Consider the following 22700-nt stretch of genomic DNA (forward strand, 5'->3'; position numbering starts at 1 on the left):
TTCCTTGTATCAGGTTTCTACCTGACTCTGAAATGCCTGCCCCCTTCCAATCATCTCTTTCAGTACTCTCCTCCTGCATTCACCCTTTCCCTCAAATTTCCATTGCCACCTGCCCCCAGTCCACCCAGGAGATCTCTTTTTATTTCTTCTTCCCAGGGAGATCCATGCATTTTTCCTTGTGGCCTTCTTATTACCTAGCCTCTGGGTCTGTGGATTGTAGCATAGTTATCCTTTGCAGCTAATATCCACTTTGGAGTGAGTACATACCACATTTATCTTTCTGGATCTGGGTTACCTCACTCTGGATGATTTTTTTTCCTAGTTCCACCCATTTGTCTTCAGATTTCCTGTTATTGTTTTAAACAGCTGAGCAATATACTCCATTGTGTATTAAGGAACTCTTAGAGTAGACATCATCATGATTTTTAAATAGGATAGTGTTCGTTCAAATGAGGATTGTATGTATATAACCAATACAGAATATTTTGAGTTAAGTAGCTTAACTCTCTTATTTTTTGAGATGATGTAATGAAGACCAGGCTAATTCCAACCAAGTTTGCTGTGTAGCAGAGGCTAGCCTTGCGCCCTCATCTCCCTGCCCCCACTTTTTAAGTGTTGGAATTATTGACCTGTGCCCATATTCCTGGCCTAGTTGTACTCTTAATTTTTTTTTTTTTTTTTTGAGACAGGGTTTCTCTGTGTAGCTTTGGTGCTTGTCCTGGATCTCGCTCTGTAGACCAGGCTGGCCTCGAACTCAAAGAGATCCCCTGTCTCTGCCTCCCGAGTGCTGGCATTAAAGGCGTACACCACCACCGCCCGGCTGCACTCCTAATTTTTAAATACAGATTTAAAAAAGAACCTTTGTTATAAGAACTTTCATAGACCACCTCCTCACCTGAGTAGTACTGCTTATATTGGGTGTCAGGTAGATGATATTTTTATTTTTTTGAGACAGGGTTTCTATGTGTAACAGAGCTCCACGTCTTGGAACTTACTTGCTTGTGTACCAGGCTGTCCTTAAACTCAGAGATCCGTCTGCCTTTGCCTCCTGAACACTAGCATTAAAGATGTGTGCCACCACACCCAGCAGGTAGATGGTTTTTAATTTACATTTTGTAATGGTTGAAAAGAAGCTCTGAGGAATGGAAACATTCTAGAGGGATAGTGTCAGTACGATCCAGATCCTCACATACTTTACTCAGCTACTATATGTTTGTTGGCTATATGGATGAGTAAGAATGGATGGGGATGGTGGGAGCTCTCACCCCCCCTTTTTTTCTTCCCGAGACAGGGTTTCTCTGTGTAGCTTTGCGCCTTTCCTAGAGCTCACTTGGTAGCCCAGGCTGGCCTTGAACTCACAGAGATCCACCTGGCTCTGCCTCCCGAGTGCTGGGATTAAAGGCGTGCGCCACCACCGCCCAGCTGGAGCTCTCACCTTCAAAGGAAAATCTCTGAGTTCAAGGTCAGCCTAGTCTACTCACCTGGAATGAGTTCCAGGACAGCCAGGGCTACACATAGAAACCCTGTCTTGAAAACGAAACAGAACAAAACACAAAAATAAACAAAAAATAGGTGGGCTGTGTATTGTGGGACAGCTATTTTAACATTGTAACATGTTTATTGAGTACCTAGTGGTGTGTGTGTGTGTGTGTGTGTGTGTGTGTGTGTGTGTGTGTGTGTGTGTGTGTGATAGGTAGTTAGGGTGGACTCTTTTTAATCCTTCAGCAGAACTCTCAAGTCACCATTACGAGGCAGTTGATGGAAGAGGGCACTTCAGATTCTGGAATGCTGAGCTTTCAGCTGGGTTTATTTATTGGAGGAATATGACAGTGTCTTATCTCTGTTTTAGAGAGCTTGGGATTTAAAGAAGGACCTTGCTGTGGAAGTAGATTTATTTTCACTCCTCCTAAGAGTACACTGTGCAGAATAGAATTAAGCTAAGGGAACAGTGGGAGTGACCTCAGTGGAAGGGAGTATATCTGTTAGGAGCAGTGGGGCTGGTGGAGAAGACCAAGGAGCTTGGTAACCACACACTTTGAAGTTGACACCTGTTGAGTTGAGCTTGCATTATTAATCTTGTGGAAGACTGTAGTTAAGTTCCCAGCACACGCGCGCGCGCGCACACACACACACACACACACACACACACACACACACACACACACACACACACACACATATTGGGTAGCTGTATGTAACTCCAGCTCGAGGGGACAAGGATGGATGTAGCTGGAGTTGTTTATGGAGAAGACTTTTATCTCAGAATCCTCCAACCAAAGTCAAGTGGAAAGTGGATAAAGTGTCATCTACTTATAGTGATTATCACAGGGACTACTGGTAAAGTAGCAGTACTCAGTGTGAGTGGTCTGTGAAGGCTGGTGTGTTGTGCGTGAGGTGAGCACTGGTAAAGTAACAGTACTCAGGTGTGGGTGCTCTGGGAAGACTGGTTTGTGAGGTGAGTACTAGGTTGAAGCTGAATGTTCAGGAACTTTTGTAGCAGTTTGATGCTGTGTAGTTGAAGTGTGCCATCCTTGGGCTTGTGCTTGTTCTGAAAATTTCACTCTTCTAGAGTAATATATCTCCCCCCTCCTTTTCCTAAGGTGTTGATATTAAACAGGGGGGATGTGTTCTTCAGAGGTAGCTAGAGATGAACTGTAATCAACTATTTTCATAGCCAGTTTAGTATGTAGCTTCTCTTCCTAATCAGTGTAATAATATTTAACACAACCACAACAAACAAGATACTGTGATCACTTTTTTGTTTGTTTGTTTTACTGTTAGCTATCTAAAAAGGTGAGTGAGTGACTCAGTGTTTGCTTACTCTAGGTGCACAGTACAGGTTGAGGCCTCAGCGCTCCCTATGAGCTCTACTCTATGAAGGCTACATACGATGGATGCTATAGTCTAAAAACTCCAAGCTACTCAGGCTTCAGTAGGTTCTTGTCAGGGACAGCCAGAAACCTGTTTTTCCTGGGGAATGTTCACTTTTTAGTAATTTTAGCTTATTTGCTAATCAGTTCTTTGCTGGTAACAGATTGACCCTTGGGCCATGTATGTGATAGGCAGGTGCTGCACTGCTATCTAGTACCCTGCCTGCTTTTGAATATTTATTATAGCACAGAGTTGAATCACTTGTCTGTGGACTTATAATTGGCACAAGTCAGACTTCCCTTAAACAGGCCATTCTGCTATTGAAAGCCAGTCTCTGTATTCCAGTTATATCTTTAGTAGTGGTGGTGTGTCCATGTGCATGTATCTGATAATATATGGGTGTTTGTGCATGTCTGGGAATAGATAGAATTGTAGAATAACCATATCAAAAAGTGATGCCCCGCACAAAAAACTATAGACAGCTAAGGAATGCTAAGAGTGGGAGAAATAGTCCTCCCCAGGGAAGACTTCCAACTTCCAAATGGTCCACCCTGAAAACATATATACAAGTAACATGCACACTCAACAGGTTGTATTTTTACGTATTTAGGAATCTGTCATCTATGGGGCGGGGTGTAGGGAGAGGTATATGGGAGAGTTTGAAGGGAGGGGAGGGAAGGGGGAAATGATTTAATTATCTAAAAAAAAAAGAAAATTTAAAAATAAGTTGGAATTTAGTCAACAGTTACTCTGCCTTCTAGTATTATGAGATTTTTCTTTTCTTTCTTTCTCCGCCCCCCCCCCCCGCCCCCCCCAGACAGGGTTTCTCTGTGTAACAGCTCAGGAACTCGATTTGTAGGCCAGCTGGCCTTGAACTCATAGAGATTCTCCCGCCTCTGCCTCTCAAGTGCTGGAATTAAAGGCATGCACCACCATGCCCAGCAGTTTTTTGTTTTTTCATTTTTTTAGGACTATATGGTGGTTTGAAAGAAAATAACCCCCATAGGCTCATAGGCAGTGTCACTATTAGGAAGTATGGCCTTCTTGGTGTAGGTGTTGGAGGAAGTGGGGATGGGCTTTGAGGTCTCAGATGCTCAAACCAGGTCCAGTGTGGCATTTCCTTCCTGCTGCCTGCAGATCTGGATGTAGAACTCTCAGCTCCTTCTCCAGCACCATGTCTGCCTCACACAGCCATGCTTCCTGCTATGACAGTAATGGACTAACTCTGACACTGTAAGCCAGCCCCAATTAAATGTTTTCCCTTATAAGAGTTGCTGTGGTCATGGTGTCTCTTCATAGCAATAGAAACCCTAACTAAGACAAATTACTTAATTATACTTTTATCTAGTTGATGTTTTATTAACAAACTTTTATTTACCGATATTATACTAACAAACAGAACTGGCTAGTTTGATGTCAATTTAACCCAAGCCAGAAGGAACCTCATTTGAGAAAATGTCTTTCCAGATTGGCCTATAGACATATCTGTAGGGCTTTTTGGGGAAAAAGGAAAAAAAAAAAAAAAAAAAAAAAGGTTTCTCTGTGTAGCTTTGGAGCCTTTCTTGGAACTCGTAGACCAGGCTGGCCTCGAATTCACAGAGATCTGTCTGCCTCTGCCTCCTGAGTGCTGGGATTAAAGGCATGCGCTACCACTGCCCAGAGGGCATTTTCTTGATTGATGATTGTGGAAGGACCCAGCTCAGTGTGGATATTGTATCTCCTGGGCAGGTGGTTGTGGATGGTATAATAAAACAGGCAGAGGAAGCTAATAACCATCACTCTCCCTGGCCTCTGCACCAGCCCCTGCCTCCAGGTTTCTGTCTTGACTTCCTGCGCTGACTTCCCCGGATGATGGGCTACAAGCTGTAAGGCAAAATAAATAAACCCTTTCTTTCCCAAGTGCCTTTGGTCATGGTCTTCATTACAGCAATAAAAATCTAGCAAAGACTCCCCAAAAGTGCTAAAGATATGCCATGTCCATCTTAGTCTGTGCAGTCTGCACTGTCTAGAAAGGAAATGATTCTGTTTTGTGAAGCTCCAAGCAACAAGTCTCAGTAATTGCTGTATTTTAAAAGCTTTCTCTTCACTTTTCATAGTTGATAGCTTTTGAATGGAAAAACAAACACATGCTTATTATAACTAATGAGACAAATTAATAAAGGGAAAAATATCTTAAGAGGGTTCTTTTCTTTTTTTTTTTTTTTTTTTTGGTTTTTCGAGACAGGGTTTCTCTGTGTAGCTTTGCGCCTTTCCTGGAGCTCATTTGGTAGCCCAGGCTGGCCTCGAACTCACAGAGATCCGCCTGGCTCTGCCTCCCGAGTGCTGGGATTAAAGGCGTGCGCCACCACCGCCCGGCTCTTAAGAGGGTTCTTATTCATCAAAAGACATAACTATATAACACATCACATAGTAGGTTTTTATATTTTAAACTTTCTGTTTTAGATGTCATGAGCATTCTCTTTTAGATGTCATGAGCATTCTCTTTTGGGTACTCAAAAGGATGTCTAATACCTTTTGGTGGTAAATTTTTTGTTTTGTAGTGGGCACAGTGTTTCTGGCAAGCTTACTCACCCTGGGTTCACACCCTCATCCCTTTTTACTTATTTATTGGTGCTATGAAATGAATTTGACACCCTTATCCTTTTTTATTGTGTCTCTGTCTGTCTGTGCTTGCTGGAAATTGAACTTGAGTCCTTACACGTGCTAGGTAAGCACTCTGCCACTAGGGTTTATTTCCAGACCTTTGCTTAATTTGACAGTTTCACTAAGTTGCTTAGGTTGGCCTCCAAATTGTGATCTTTCTGCTTCAGGTTCCTGAGGATTGTAGGCATTGAACTCCATCATCTCTAGATGTTTTTGTTGTCTTTAAATTAAATTTTCTGGGCCTGGAGAGATGGTTCAATGGTTAGGAGCACTAGCTGCTCCTGCAAAGGACCCAAATTTGGTTCCTAGCACCCACATGGCAGTTTACAAGTATCTGTAACTCCATTTCCAGGGGATTCAACAATCCTCTTCTGCCCTACACAGGCACCACACACACATGTTGTATACAGACATAGATACAGCAAATACTCACTACACGTACATTAAAAACCAAACAAACATGTATTTTATGAAAAGTGATGTTGACGTTTTATTTCAAGTGTCGCAAAGGTGTAGTTTCAGTGTCTTTTCACCCAGGTCTTCACTAGGCGATCACTTCATCAGCTCTCACTTGATAGTCTTTGCTGCATCCTCCTAGTGAAGTTTGCCTTCTTGTCCTTCATTACACCCTCCTCCTTTTCTTTATCATTTCACAAACTGTAATCACGGTCAGTTGTCTTTATTGTCATTAACATCTTAGCTATTGTTTTCAAAGTTTCCAGGGTCAAAGTTTTCATAATATATAAACTCATTTTGCCAGTTTTTTCTGTATTCTTTGATGAGTGTTCAGTAGGGGTTCAAGATGCTCAGTGATAAGTGATAGAGTAAAAGATTGAGTACAAAGGCAGACATGATAATCCACCTGCTTTTTACAAAGTAAGATGTTACAAAGACTTGAAAATGTAAAACAGTTTGATTCTTCTGTTCTGAATACAATATTTTTGAAAATTAACCTTTTTTCCAAAAATCTGAAATTGTCATTTTTGAATACCAAGTAAATATTTTTGTTTTGGAAAATAGTTATTTTTCATAAGAATGTAGCTTGTGTTGGTGCATAGTACATTCATTATTGTTAAGAGAAATAGTATCAGGATTTCTCAATTTTAGTTTCTGACTGAAATTATCAATACTGTAGTTTTGGGGGCCTTCAGTGAATTTTAAGAACTTCAAAATTTTAGAAGAGTAGTGGGTGTTTTAGGTCCTGAGTGTGTTCACTTCTTGTTCCCAGTTTCTGTTCCAGAGCTTCTACAACTTAGGACTTTGAATGCCAGGAATGGCTTTTGTTCATACTCAGCCCTTTGATTCCATAGGAGTTTATGTTAATGAGGATGAGGTTGGGCTCCATAAAGAGATTGGAGTGGTTGGGCTTAGTTCCACTGGCTTCTGGGAAGGAATTGAGTAAGCTGGAGATGAGTGTAGTCTACTAAAGATCACTAAAAATAGGATTAAAAAAATCTACTAAAGATGCAAGCCTTGCAGAGTGATAGGAATCTCAATAGTTAGAGACCCTGGGGGAGTGGTAGGCTTAGAGCATTGTCCATTTCTTTGTCTGAATATATTATTCTATGAAACCAGTAAATACTAAGTAATGTGTTTCCCTGAGTTCTGTAAGCGTGAAAGCAGGTGGTCAAACCTGAGAAGGGTATCGTGGGAATCCCTGATTTATAGTCTATTGGTCAGAAGGACCTGAAACCTGAAGTGCGGGTGGTGGTGTGGGACAGAGCTCTTAACTGTTGGGGTCTGGTACTAACTTCAGGTAGTGTCGAATTGCCTTAAAATCTGAGACACTCAGGTGGTGTCAGGAGAACTGAAAGATTTGTTTGGTATGGAAAATTCTTACATACTTGAGTAAGAGACTTGCTGTTCTAAAACTTGGAACCTCATGAAAGCATTAGACTTTATGCATTTGACTTCATTTTGTATTCCCAGTGTATGGGGGAGTGACAGGCTATAGAATTAAGTCAGTAAATATCTGAGCAAATGAATTATTGAAGGAACGAGACAAGTAGAAGGTAGCAGAAGCCTGGTAAATCTGTGCAGAAGATGCAAGCCTTCCTTAGGTAATGTTCTTAAAAGACGTTGATTTGCTAGAAAGCAGTTGATTGCCAAAACGCATTATCTCTATTTTGGTAAGATTTAAAGTTTTTCCTGTTTAAAAGGCCCTTCCCAATCCCTGTTTTTTTTTTTTTTTTTCCTTTTTCTTTCTTTTTTTGGTGAGACAAAGTCTTATGTAGCCCAGGCTGGACTCTGACTCTTTACGTAGGTGACCTGGAATTTCCAGTCTTCCACACCCTGCTGTAAAGCTTCTAATGTATTTACAGGGAAATCTTAGGGAATCAGAAAATTTTACCCATCTTATTAATGCTTTAAATTTAGACATTACTGATTGTTAGTGTAATAAATTACTTGACCATTATGGATTAGTATTTATTGAGACAGGGCCCTTCTGTGTAGTTCTGGCTGTCTTAGAACTCTATGTAGACCAGACTGGCCTTGAACTTATAAAAATCCATCTACCCTTGCCTTCCAAGTGTTGGAACTAAAGGCATGCACTGTAGCGGTAACGCCAGCATTACCGATACCCGTTTACCATGTCTGAGCGAAGGGCTGCGGATTAAAAAATAGAGACAAGAGACAGCGGGTCATTCGTACGATTGGATGTCGAATGCCGTTTATTGAAAGAGGGAAGAAACCTTAAATACGTACAGGCTTACAGCACAAATGGAGGAACCCCCGGAGGGCAGAAGTTCGCTGTCAATGGTCTACATTCCAGACCCAATGTTCTATATTCTTGCATCTAAGTAGTTAACGCCCAAAATGCAGGATACACAACAAGGAACTTCCCTTAAGCATTCAGAAGGGTGGATACCGGCAGGGAATCTGAATAGGGAGGACATCTGATCAAGGTCAAGCAAGCAAGGCCAGAGCCACTCCCAGTCGGGGGCCGGGGCCCATGGTGCCCACAGGTCCCCCCTTTTTATTAAATGAGCTTCTGACTTAGGTTGCGTGGGACCAGCAGACCACCTTACCCGTCATAGAGACACCTGCCCAGGCCACACAAGTGCTCTGTCTTAGGTTGATGGCAGCCCCCCAAGCATTACCCGTCTCTGAATACTCATTATCATACAGACCACGTGAGCTGTAGAGTGACTGCTGCCAAAGATCTCAAAGTGGCACTGGGCTTGCAATCTGCGACACAGAAAAGACCAACAGAAGTCCGAACCCACCCATAGCCAGGAGGCTAAAGGCAATTGAACCATTCCCTTCTTAAACGAGCCTTACTGTAAATAGGAGTCCTTGTAAGGTGGTATCCCATAAGCAAATGGAACTTGAGTTTTAATAATTTTTTACAACTTACAAAGCCAATTATAATGTATAAAAGTGGAATTAAATTTATCATGCCCAATAAGAAGAAAGATTAACTAACTGTGGTAGCTACTTTTGCTGCCAGGGTCTCCATTGTGCTAGCTGTAGTAACCAATTATGAAATAGCAATCCCAGAAACAATAGCAGCAGTGACCACCACTGCTATAACAGCAACAACGGCAACAGCGATGTCAGAGTCTCTTCTGGAGCGTGTGAGCATCATCTGTGTCTAGCTGCCATGGTCTACTGGCATGGACACGGCTCCAGGAACACGAACCACCAAGGCCCATTTTTCTTGATCCCAGCACTACTTAGGCTGGCAGGTCTGCAAGAGAACAACTAAGAAACAAAGAAAACAGAAAACAAAAACAGCAACAAGGAGTAGAACCAATGGCTTCAATAATGGCTACATTCAGGCTCACAAATTTTGAGGTATCTTCAAAAAGGCTAGATGAATTTCAGGAGGCAAATAAAGGTTGCACAGAGCCATTCCTGAAAAGTAGGTACTACACCAGCTTGAGGGGGTTTGCAAAATGAGAAAAAGGCTTAGCTGTCATGCTACTGTTAGCAAATGAAGTTTATTGACCTTCAGAGTTATCCTTAATCTCCAAGGTGTGATACATTCTCAACGTTTTTGAAAAAGTTACCATACATTACCTTCTGAAGAATCCAACCACATGGCTACAGTTCCTAGGCTTACAATAATGTTTGCCAAGGCTGGCTGTATTGGGCTCTCAATCCCCATTGGCATCAGAAGGGGAGAGTTTTTTACGAAGGCCCAATAGGTCTCTGCCATGTTGGGATTCAGCAGCAGCCACAGGGCGCACACAGCGTTCAGGAACCCAAAGAGGAATTTCATTGTCCTGAGGAAAGACACAAACAGATCCCCGGGCCCACACCAACACCGGATCGGGTCCCCTCCAAGTGCCAGTAGAAAGATCTTTCCATTGCACCAAAGGATGATTTGTAACAGGACCCCTCCAGTGCTTATCTGTAGCAGACACTCCAGCAGAATCCACCAATAAAAAATTTAAAATATATAAAACAAGGGAAAGAATAGAATGTGGAGAGGAAAGATGAGCCCCTAGCTCCCCCCTTTTTACTTTAGCAATATAAGTTTTTAAGGTACGATGGCAGCGTTCTACTATAGCCTGTCCTCAAGGATGCAAAGGAATGGTGAAGAAACAATCCCTCAAGTCAACCACAATTAAGTGCCAATGTTTAGGAATTGCCACAGGGGCAGGCAAGCCAGGCTGTGTTGCTCCCATGAGAAGCATGGTTTTATTTACAGCTCTAAGATCCTTGTAACAGCCTCATTTTCTTGATTTTTTTTTTAATAACAAATATAGGTGAGTTTCAAGGTGAAGTGGAAGGAATGATATGTCCAGCATCTAACTGCTCCTTAACCAATGTATACGCAGCCTCCAATTTTTCCTTAGCAAGGGGCCATTGCTCCACCCATACAGGGTCATCACTTTTTTAAGTGATTTTTATCGGTTGCATAATCGAAGGCTGCTGTGCAGTGACCTCTATAGAAAAGACCCTAATCCTCTAGTATCGCCAGGACCTCTAGTGACACAGTTTTTGTCTGCCACAGGTTGTGGGCCTCCTTGCAACATTTTCCCTAAGCCTTTGCCCGGGCAGTAGCCCTGACTCTTTAGCATGTTGTACAGGCTGTGTGTAGTAAGCACTGTTTTCATACCATTAAACACATCCCGTCCCCACAAGTTCACTGGAATGTCAGGTAGCACAAAGGGTTGAAAAGTTCCTGCATGACCTTCCTCATCCTTCCAATTTAAAAGTAGCCTGCTCTGTAATGGCATCTGAGCTGTGCCAATACCTTTTGGTTAGAGGTAGAATCTTTAAGGGGCCAATTGGGATCTCAGGATTCTTGTGAAATTATAGATATATCTAGCACCAGAATCCAATAATCTTCCAATCTCAATCCCATATAAATTTTTAATTTAGGCTGTTTATCATTGATAACTGTTTGTCAAAACACCTTTTTCCCTGTACTTTTAAAGCCTCTAGTTCTATATATCGGCGCCATTTTGAATTTAAAATATGAAAGCAATAATAATTGAGCAATTCTATCACCAGCTTTTGTTTCCATAGTCCTTTTTACATATGTCAATTATAAAAGCATTAAATACAATCTCTATAGGATTTGAAAAGGTAAACTTTAGGTAATACTCTTTAGTAGTATTTTTATAAAATCTTTAAAAGAGGATCCTTTCTTATAAATTTCAAGTAACACATTAGCACAAATAGCCAATTATTAACAATGTGGACCAAACAATTTACCTGTATTTTATTTACTGGAAAAATAATTTTGTAACCTCTTTATCAGTAAGAGATTATTATTTATGGGTTTATCTTAGCAACGTTATTTAATAAGCTAACAACCCAATCCATTTCAGGTGTTATATTTTTATAGAATTAAACCAAGAATTTCTAGAAAGCAACTTAAATTTTAGAGCCAAATTTTCAGTAATGATCAACAGACAAGAGCACACCAAATATATAGTTTAAAATTATGAATTCTGTTCCTTTAGTTTATCAACCATGAGGATCAAACATTCATCCAAACATTAAGACAATCAAAAGAACAGAACATCCTTTATTCACACAGCATTGACTTAGCATTCAATGTCCTGACCGAAACCATTTTTCACCAGAAGTTAGGCCCGGTTTAAACTTTTATTGTTAGTCCCTTCCCGGCCTCTGCTCGCTTGGCGAGAGCTGAGGCTGTATCTTAGCTTTGTTTTGCCCACTGCTCGGGCTCTATTGCCAGCACCTGCCTGGGCCGCATTCCATCACGGCTCTGCCTCCCACCGGCGCGTACCTGTCCGCCCGCTGCTTCGGGCTATCTCCTGTACGCCTTTGTCCGCCACAGCCGCTGGGTTCGCCCCGCACACACAAATTCACGTTTAAACTTCCTACTCCCATGAAGGGACTACCTAACAATGAGTTATTCCCACCATAAGGGAAAACAGAAAAACATTTCCCACGAAGGGATCCTAAATATTGAATTATTCCCATTCTGAGGGAAAATAAAAACATTTGAAACAAAATTAGCAAACAGACAGCAAAACTTCTAACCCCTGGGCTCGCTTGCTATTTAGCCAGCAACAATGAGGCCTACCTGCCGATTCTTTGTAATTCAGACGCTGCCGCTCTGCACTGGCAGGAAGAAAAAACTCAAGAGTTTTCAGCTATCCTGAAAACTCTACAACTGGAAAAAGTCTTTACATCCTCCATTACCACTGGGAAAAGGCTTCTCTCTTTCCTTCATCCTTTCTCTACAGGGCCCCAATCTTTAGGCCTAGTTTCAAAAATTTTTCCCCTTTTTACCGGGAAAATTCTTTTCTTTCTTAATTAAAACTTTTTCTCCCTTTTTTAACGGGAAATTTCATTTCCTTCCCTCCTCTCTATTGGGAAGATTTCCTTCTTTTTATTTAAAATCTTTAGCTGTCTTGCCCTTTCTTAATTTTGGTGCCTTCCTGCTTCAACAGTCCATTTAACTGACTGTGAGCTACCTGCACCCATTTCAATCCACTCTCACCTGTAAAATGCCGGCCGGCCTTCCAAGAGTGTCCGTCAGCTGGTCCTTCTTTCCCAGATCTCGGTAGGAACCTCCATTTGTAGCGGTAACGCCAGCATTACCGATACCCGTTTACCATGTCTGAGCGAAGGGCTGCGGATTAAAAAATAGAGACAAGAGACAGCGGGTCATTCGTACGATTGGATGTCGAATGCCGTTTATTGAAAGAGGGAAGAAACCTTAAATACGTACAGGCTTACAGCACAAATGGAGGAACCCCCGGAGGGCAGAAGTTCGCTGTCAATGGTCTACATTCCAGACCCAATGTTCTATATTCTTGCATCTAAGTAGTTAACGCCCAAAATGCAGGATACACAACAAGGAACTTCCCTTAAGCATTCAGAAGGTGGATACCGGCAGGGAATCTGAATAGGGAGGACATCTGATCAAGGTCAAGCAAGCAAGGCCAGAGCCACTCCCAGTCGGGGGCCGGGGCCCATGGTGCCCACAATGCACCACCACTGCCCGGCTTGTTTTAAACCTATTGAAAAATATTTTTTATACAATTTATTTGACTATGTTTTCCTGTTTCCCAGTCCCCAGATTTTTGCTGCCTTCCTACCCACCCCCATTTGTTCTCTTTTTGAAAGAAAACAAAAACAACAAAACCAATAAAAAAAAAGACAAACTCCAAAACATAAAAATAGAAAAATAAACAAGCAAAAGACCAATAAGACAGAAAAAGCCCAAACAAAGTAAAATGAGAACAAAGCTACCAGAGTACCATTGTGTTGCTTTTGTGTTGGCCAGCCACACCTGAAAACTAGTCTTGCACTGAAGTGTGGCAGGAGACTAAGTTGAGAAAACTGACGTTTTTCCCTTTGCCAGCGGATGTCTATTGCAGATTGCTTCTTGGTTAGGGAGTGAGAGTCCATGTCCATTTCCCCCTTTTAGTGCTGGGACCCATCTGGCTGGAACCGGTACAGACTTTGTGTGCTGCCCCAGTCTCTGAGTTCATATGTATATCATCCTGTTGTGCGGAAGACACTGCTTCCTTGGAGTCAACCATCACTGCTGGCTCTTAAAATGTTTCTACTTCCTCTTCTGCATAGATCCCTGAACTTTGAGGGCTCCCTCTACCTTTTGAGAATACTACTATCTTAAGTTAAATCATTTATTGCTTTTAGACTTTGAACCAAAGTTAGGTTGTATTTGTTTTGTTTTCCTTTTTAAAGCTAGACATGTTAAACAATCCTCTTATGTTCCTTAGAAATTAGATAATAGCCTGTTTTGCTATTTCACAGTGTGCATTAATGATCTAGAAAAATGTTCATTGTAGGGTTGCCCGAGCATACATGGCATCTTTTAATATTTTGCTGGTAGGATTCCTTGCCCTACTTTATGTCATGCAAACCTCAGAAATCTCCAAGATGGTTCTGGAGACAACTCATTATTCAGAGAACAACACTGAGACATAGCGTGCAGGGCAAATTCAGTAGGTTAAGCACTCAGACAGACCCAGAATGTGATGATGTTTCAAAGTAGAGAAGACTGTTTTATATTATTTCTCTAGTTTTCTTCTATCCTGAGGAGATAGAGTTTATAGGGACAGAATTTATAGCAGAATGTCCACTACCCTGATTTATAAGATCCTAATCAGCACTGGTTCTGGAGTCTTGGGTTAGGTCAGAGCCCTGAGACTTACTGGACTACAGGAAAATGTTTGTGGTTCTCTTCCCTCTTGCTTCTGTACTGTAATGCTTTTCCAGGTTGAGCTGGTCTTCCTTATTAGAGGTGGTATTTGCTTTTACAAATAAAATATTCACATGAATGAAATATTCAAAAATAAAAAGATTTCTAAGGTTTGCATGACATAAAGTAAGGCAAGGAATTCTGTCTTCACTTTTTTAGAAACTATGAGAAGTCTTAGAAGAAAGAAAGCTTATGGCATTGCAATCTTTTGAGCAGTTAAACCAGCAAGATAAATACAAAGGAAAGCCAGGTTATATTCATTACAAATTAGAATAGGACTAGAGAGGTGACTTAGTTGCTAAGAGCACTTACTTCTCTTGCAGAAGACTGAGTTTGGTTCCCAGCACCCAGGCCAGGTGGCTCACAACGACTTGTAACTTCCACTTTAGGAGATTCAGTGACTTCTGGCTTTCACAGGCTCTTCATATTCTCGAGCACATACCTACACATAGACACGTTCACTAACACATAATTTAAATAATAATTAAGAATAAATTAAGTTTTAAGATACTAGAGTCAAGTAGGGTGATATAATCCCCTGGAGAATCTAAAATGCAAAACACCCCAAACAGTATACACATTTTGCTCAGACCAATTAACTGAATTCAGAGAGTAGGACTGGGCATAAGTTTATCTTAGGGCTCCTCCCTAGATGCCTCTTGGGGGCATTTATTTATGCTGCAAACCTCTGTCAGGTCATTTGTTAAGCTGAGAACAAGTGATGTAAGGCTCTAGAGTATATGGAGACATTTGTTTCTGTGGATATTGCTCTGTGTGCTGTGAATGTGTTACTTGGATTGGTTAATAAAGTGCTGATTGGCCAGTATCCAGGCAGGGAGTATAGGCGGGATAAGCAGAGAAGAGAATTCTGGGAAGAGGAAGGCTGAGTCAGGAGTTGCCAGCCATACACAGAGGAAGTAAGATGTGAAGGCAGAACTGAGAAAAGGTACCAAGCCACATGGCTAAACATAAATAAGAATTATAGGTTAATTTAAGATGTAAGATGTAGCTAGCAAGAAGCCTGAGCCATTAGGCCATACAGCTCTAATTAATATAAGCCTCTGTGTGTTTATTTGGGCCTGGGAGGGACTGGAGAAAACTTCAGCTACAATTTGTGACACATTAAAGCCAAAATATATTATGGGAATATGTTTTTGTTTTGGAGAAGTAGTAAACCTTCATCTGCTTTTGAAAGTAAGAACAGGGAGCCTGACATCACTAAACAGGATTAATGAACTATGTCATCACTGGTCTGTGGAAACAAACATGGTGGTTGGTGGGAAAGAAAGTAAGTAAACAGGTGAGCATGGACAGGTGAGGATTGTTGTGGGTGGACATGCCCAATTTTTCACTTGTAAGACTGGTGAGTAAAGACTAAAAGTTGCCTTGCATTCTTGGAGCAGCTGGGCACCTTTTGGCTTTCAGTGACCAGGGCACAATTTGATCATCACCATTCTTTCACAGACTTTTGCTGCCTGACCTTGTAGTTGTCTTTCATGCATGAACCTCTTAGTGTGTAGCCATAGTTACAGGAACACCACCTAGAGATGCTGACACTGCATCATAACTGTCTAGCCTCTGTTAGAAACATGTTTAGCACACCTAACTTTCTCAGTTACTGTAAAGTAACTTAATTTGCCAAAGTTTACCAGAATATAATCACTTCATGTCAGCTTACCCATTTCATTAGAGAAGACAAGAAAATAGTATAATTGGCTTTATAAAAAAGATGGCTGTAAGGATTGAATTAAGTCATTCATTGCATGTTAGACATTGAACAGAGGGTAGAGTGTATCATGAATGATTGATAATGTTTTTAATGTATTCCTTGAGCAAACTACATTTGGAGTATCTTTCATATGCCAGTGTCTGTGTTAGTTAGCTGTTGAAGATGTGCTGCTGAGTAAAACAGCCCTTCATTTGATGAGAGGCCTTAAGAGGGAATAATACAATAAGCAGAATGTTGATACTTCCAGATGCTACACACCTATACAAGTTTTAAACACATGTATATGACAGATTCGTTATGTAGAATTACAAAAATATTCTCCAGTTTGTTCTAGTCAGGAATTTTTTTTTCTTTTGTTCAAATAAATAATTAGGGGGTTTAGAGAGGGTCAGTGGTTAAAAGGGCTTATTTATCTTGCAACAGACCCAGGTTTGGTTCCCAACACCTACAGAGTGGCTCACAGCTACTTCCTAAGTCCAGTTGTGGGGACCTGATGCCCTCTACGGTCTTTGTGGGTTCATACACACATGTGGTACACTTAAAGTCAGTCTCTCTCTCTCTCTCTCTCTCTCTCTCTCTCTCTCTCTCTCTCTCTCTCTCTCTCTCTCACACACACACACACACACACACAAATGAATAAATATTAAAATATAATTTACAGAGAGAACAAAGTATGGAATTGGGATGAAATATTACAGGACAGAAGTACACATTCCAGAGATGAGTGTAGGTTTCTCAAGAAAAAACAACAACAACACTTTTTCTCTTTTCATTGCGTTTTCTCTATTGGTTTGCTGTCCTAATTTTAAGTTTGTGAAGAATTTCCACAGTAATACTTGAATAAAAGATTTGTTAGTTTAATATTCTTTTTTGGTTTTTCGAGACAGGGTTTCTCTGTGTAGCTTTGCGCCTTTCCTGGGACTCACTTGGTAGTCCAGGCTGGCCTCGAACTCACAGAGATCCACCTGGCTCTGCCTCCCGAGTGCTGGGATTAAAGGCGTGCGCCACCACTGCCCGGCTTAGTTTAATATTCTTATGGTTTAGGTACAAAGTATTTTTCCTATGCCTCTGTGTTGAAAGTTGAATTGTCCCCTAATGGGCTTTGGGAGTGATTGGGTCATGATGGTTCTAAACTTAGTTCTCTTTTGGAGTCCTGCTTTGATGGTGGTGTTGGGAAGAAATGGAGACTTCTGTGGTGGGGTTTGGCTGGAGGAATTGGTATTTGGGGGCCTGTTTGGAGGGGTTGTAGTTGTCCTTGAGCCTTTCTTATCTCTGTTTACTGCTATGAAGACATTAGCTCAGGCAACTCCAATATGCTCTCTTCCATGATGCTGTGCCTCATTCTCTGAAACATGGGCTGAACCCCTGAAACTGTGAGCCAAAGTAATCTTTCTTTCTTTGAAGTCGTTTGTCAGGCAGCTTGCCACAGCAACACAAAACGAACATTGTATACAGGTGTATTACTTCACATTGCTGTGACAAACACCAAACACCAGAGAAAACTAACTTAGAGGAGGAAGTTTTGCTTTAGTTCGTGGTTTCATGCGCCGTGTGTTTGAGTAGAGCACCATTGTGTTGGCAGAAGTGGATGAAATGGGAGCCTGTTCTCGTGAAGGTGGGGAAACACTCAAAGGAAGGGGCTTGGGACCAGGTATAAATTTCAAAACCATGCCTCTAGGGACATATATCCTCCAGTTAGGTCCAACCTCCTCGAGTTTCCAGAACCTCCAGAACTATTATCACCAAACACAGGAGTCTGGGGGCCATTCATGTTCATACCATAGCAGTAGGAAAGCAGGAAGATCGTACAATTTCAAATGATGAGTGAAAGTGCTTGGGTTTGGTAAGGATGTGGTTTTGATTTATTTTTGAATGCTTTATTTCATCAGATTGAAATGGCAAGATCATCCATGTATTACTTTGGTGATAGTTTTTCTTGATGATTTTTTATTTTGGCTATATATATATATATACATATATATATATATATAATGCTATAGATAATTTATTCTTAAATTTGAAATTTTGTTTATTGAAATGAACACTAGTGATTCCCAGGCTTATCTTTCCATGTAAGTCTAATGCTTTAGTACCTGGTAATCCTTTGCTGTTTGACAGGTACTCCTTCTGAGTGCTTTTCCAGAGATATGAATGTATTGAACTCAGTCCTCAGCTGAGGTTTTAAGCTCTCTCTGTAATTACTTATTTATTTATCTGCTGAATTTATTTAATCATAATAATAATCATACCTCTATTTATTTCCCATCTCTTTTGGGTTGAATGGTTAAGTGTCCTTGATCTCTATAAGAAACCAAGTGCAGTGGTTCTGGAACACTGGAAAGAATATGAGGTATTCTTTTCTATGTTTCAACTGCAACTGCTTGTTTATGTACTTTAATAGACTTCTTTTGCCTTCTTTATGAGAGGAAATAAGGTCATTCTGACCTGGCTTCTTTGTGAAAATATACTGGATTCTAATTATTAACATTCACCTTTTGCATATGTAGATACTAACTTTTAAGGAATCGGTTGTAACTTTCTTCTAAAACTCTACATTAAGCTCACAGGTCTTCTGATATCTACTTTCTTTGTTTTAACAAAGGCTTAGTGATCTCATTAATAGGGTTAAGTATCCAGAAACCTCATGTGAGCCTTAATATTTATGTAAGGTTAAAGGAAATGGTTTGCAAGACAAAATTTGTTGCGTTCTAATATGTAGTTTTGTGGTTATGGAAACTTGCTGGTGATTTTTTTTTTCTTAGAAATAAGTAAATCATAAACTAGTATGGATGGCTTTGAAGTTATCTTTCTTATTTTCTTTTAGGTAGTATTAAAGATAATCAAACATTATCAAGAAGAAGGACAAGGAACTGAGGTTGTTCAGGGAGTGCTCCTGGGTCTGGTTGTGGAAGATCGACTAGAGATTACCAACTGTTTCCCCTTCCCCCAGCACACAGAAGATGATGCTGACTTTGATGAAGGTAAGTGTATGGTCTGCCGTCAGTTATGTCTTTACAGAATATACAAGTAATGTTAATGAATTTTCCAATGTAACTGTTGATTACATGCTATTGGGAGTTTTTTTGGTTGACCTCAATCTCACTTGGTTTTTGAGTTTCTAGGACAAATTGCATGTCCTGTGCAGTCAGAATTTGAGTAATGAAATTCATTACTTTGCCCTGTTTGGCATCCTATGTCTTCTGTTTTGAAGTGTTTAAGAAGAGATAAGTATTACTAGCTGCTTTAGGAAGATCATCAGACACAAACTCTAACATCCTTAAAGATTTCTCTTTTCAAATCTAATTTTCACTCTTAGGACACAGCTTATATATGATTCTTTAAAATTAAAAATGGTTGCATATAGCATATGGCCGATTTTATTATCATAACTTTTTTTTTAATGTACCACAGGCATGTGAAATATATCAATGTTGTTAGTAGATCTCTAGAAGTTTCTCATACAAGTGACTCTATTGATGGGTGGTGGTGGCTCATGCCTTTAATTCCAGCATTCAGGAGGCAGAGGATCTCTGCGAGTTAGAGGCCAGCCTGGTTTATAGAGCAAATTCCAGGATAGCCAAAGCTACACAGAGAAACCCTGTGTCCCCCCCCCCCCCCCCGAAATCCACATATCTATTCCATGTCTCTCACCTCTGACAACCACTGTTCTGTATTGCTTTCTCTTTGACTGCCTTTTAGATAATCTGTTGGGGAATATTATTTTAAGATGTGTTACTTTTGTTTGCATTTGTTTAACTCTGTGAAGCTCTGATACTTTGCTTGTCTAAAACACCCGATGGTCTAATAAAGAACTGAATGGCCAATAGCAGGGCAGGAGAAAGGATAGGTGGGGCTGGCAAGCAGAGAGAATAAATAGGAAAAATCTGGGAGGAAGGATTAGTAGCCAGAAAAGTAGGAGACTATCAGGGGCCAGCTACACAGCAAGCCATGGAGTAAGAACTAATGAAAGGTATACAGAAATAGAGAAAGGTAAAAGCCCAAAGACAAAAGCTAGACGGAATAATTTAAGGAAAGCTGGCAAGAAACAAGCCAAGCTAAGGCCATACATTTATAAGTAAGAATAAGCCTCTGTGAATGATTTATTTGGGAGCAAGGTGGCGGATGCCCCCAAAGAGAAAAGAAAAGAAAAAAACAACCAACAACTATAATTGACAAATTGAATCATGCAGACTTTGAGGCAGTGTCTTTAAGTTTCATCCATGTTGTAACATATAACAGACTTTCTTAAGACTTTATTTAAAAGATCTTCTATATGTCTATCTGTCTGTCTCTATGTATGTCTGTATATGAGTGCGGCTGTGTTGGATCCTCTGGAGCTGGGGTGATAGATGGTTGAGTCACCTGATGTGGGTTTTGGAAACCAAACTCCAGTTCTGAGTCATTTCTCCAACCAAGAATATCTTTTATTTATTCCTTAACAACTTGATGTATGTATTCAGTGTATCTTGATCATACCTATTTCCAAATCCCATTCCACCTCTCTTCCAGTGCCCCAAAACATCACTACCCCATCTTTACCTTCATTGATACTTATTATTTTGTTTACTTTTTTTTTTTTTGGATGACCCGCTGAGTCCAGTTAATGCTCCCAGCTGGAAAGTTGAGGATCTTGTCTTGATCTTGTTCAGGTAACCATAACTGCAGTGAGTTCATGAGTGCAATGCCAATATCACGTCAAGAAGACGGCATTTCACAGACTCCAGCTCCTAGGTTCTTTCTGCCTCCTCCTACATGACATTTTCTCTACCTTGTGTATGTGTATGGGGTTTGCTTTAGATGTCCCATTTAGGGCTGAACACTGTTAGCACTTTCTGTTAGCACTTCACCAGTTATGAGCATCTGCATCGCTGCCCACTGCAGAAAGGCTTTTCTGGCCAAGGTTGAGAGTAACACTAATCTGTGGGTATAGACAAATATTTAGAGGACAGTCTGACGGCATGTCCAGTTAGCAACAGTAGTAGGCTCCCACCTGTAGCCTCGAGCTTTTGACCAGCTTTGTAGAACTAGCCATGAATTCCCTTCTTTGGAGCAGGCCTCAGATCCAGTCATGAAGTTGTTTCTCCCATAGCTTTCATGCCACCGTTGCACCTGCAGGCACACCTTGCCCATCAGGTTGGTATTGTAGAATCTGGGGTCCAGCCCTGGGTAATGATGTGTTTCCTCTCCGTGGCCTGCATGGTACCTTCTTGATGAACATTGATGCTGCACCACGTCTCATATCTATCCACCCCTGTTTTCTATTAGGGATTGGTTCTAGAACCCTTCCTTAAATATAAAATTCTTTGTATGTTTAATTCCTTTTCTGCCAAACAGTATAGTATTTACATGCAACCTATGAACATCCTTCTAAGAACTTGAAATCATTGCTTTACTCATTTGCCTAATATGTGAGTAATTGTTAATAGTTTATTACTGAGTGAATAATGAAGAGAAAAATGTCTGTAAATGTTGAATACAGACACAAATTCTTTCCCACATACTTTTGATCTGAAATTGGTTGAATCCCTACTCGTGGATTCTGTAGATACGGAAGGCATATTCTTCTTGATGGTTTGAATAGCTTTTGGAGAAATTTTAAGGTTGGATTTTCTTTTTCTTTCTAATTTGCAAAATTCTTTGTAGTTATTAATCCCTCACTGGATAATCATCTGAAAAATATATTCTGTTCTGTGGGCTGCCTTTCCATTCTGTTGATTTCTCCCCTTTACTCTGTCATTGGAAAATTTGATGTAATCTTGTGTAACTTTTGTTGCCTGTGCATTTAGTTGCATTGAAGAAATTTGACGAACTTAATGTGAAACTTTTTTCCTGTTTCTTCTAGGAGTTTTATCGTTTTAAATAATAAACAGGTATTTATATAATTTAGTTAACTTTTGTGTGTATGTAAAGTAAGGGTCCAGATATCCTAGCCTTGGAGAAGAGATTCTTCCTTTTCCATTGAGTGGTCCTGACATCACTGTTGATAAGTTGACCATATATAATGCTTGACTTACAGACTATCTTTTCTGTTATTCTGGTTCAAATGTCTGTCCTTGTACTTTAATCCCACTGAACGAGAATGAAGATCATTACCAAATTCTTTGGTCAAATTATACAAGCTTTATTTTCTGTCAGTAGGGCTACCTCCCTAAAGCAGGGTTTGAGAAAATAGCTTTGAACATAGGAGACAGTGGGGTTTATATAGTCCAAAAACTGCAAGAGTAAGTTTCCAAGTGTTGGGGGAGATTTCCAGTGCCATTTTGGTTACATAGGAACTTCGCTGAACATTTGAAAATATGTTGACAGAACATCTTATCAGGGTGGAGGTTAGGGTATAGGGTGTGGGACATGTCAAATTCCAGAAAAGACCTGGTCAAATTCAAGTTTTTATAGAAAATAGGAATGAATTTATTTTGACCTTGTAATAGATGGCTTCTACTCTTAAGATGGAGTCAGGTTGGTCCATCAATACAAGAACATACCTTAGGATACTTAGCTTTGTCATGCCTTTTTTGGTTTTGTTTTGAGATAGTCTTACTGTGTAGTTCTTAGCTGTCATGGAGTCCTTTGGACCAGGCTATCCTGAAACACACAGAGTTCCTTCTACCTCTGCTTTCCTTATGCTGGGATTAAAGGTGTGAACCACCACGCCCACCTGCAATACAGCTTTGCATTCAGAAAGTGTGAGATTTTCAGTTTGTTTTTCTCTAAGACTGTGCCAGTATTTAGTGTTCTTGGAAATTCTGTGCATATTTAGACTTTTTTTTTAAAAGATTGATTTATTTATGTATTTTA

General features: G+C 40.4%; 1 protein-coding gene across 1 annotated transcript in view; it reads left to right on the forward strand.

The window, feature by feature from the left end:
* The window catches only part of Eif3h (eukaryotic translation initiation factor 3 subunit H), a 94228-nt gene that overhangs the window by 11778 nt on the left and 59750 nt on the right, over positions 1-22700 (forward strand). The window contains exon 2 of the mRNA XM_076555780.1: positions 18730-18886. Coding sequence (XP_076411895.1) covers positions 18730-18886 — 157 coding nt within the window. The remainder of the gene's footprint in view (positions 1-18729; positions 18887-22700) is intronic.

The sequence above is a fragment of the Peromyscus maniculatus genome, chromosome 20 (assembly GCF_049852395.1).
Source record: "Peromyscus maniculatus bairdii isolate BWxNUB_F1_BW_parent chromosome 20, HU_Pman_BW_mat_3.1, whole genome shotgun sequence".
In the NCBI taxonomy this organism is placed as follows: Eukaryota; Metazoa; Chordata; class Mammalia; order Rodentia; family Cricetidae; genus Peromyscus; species Peromyscus maniculatus.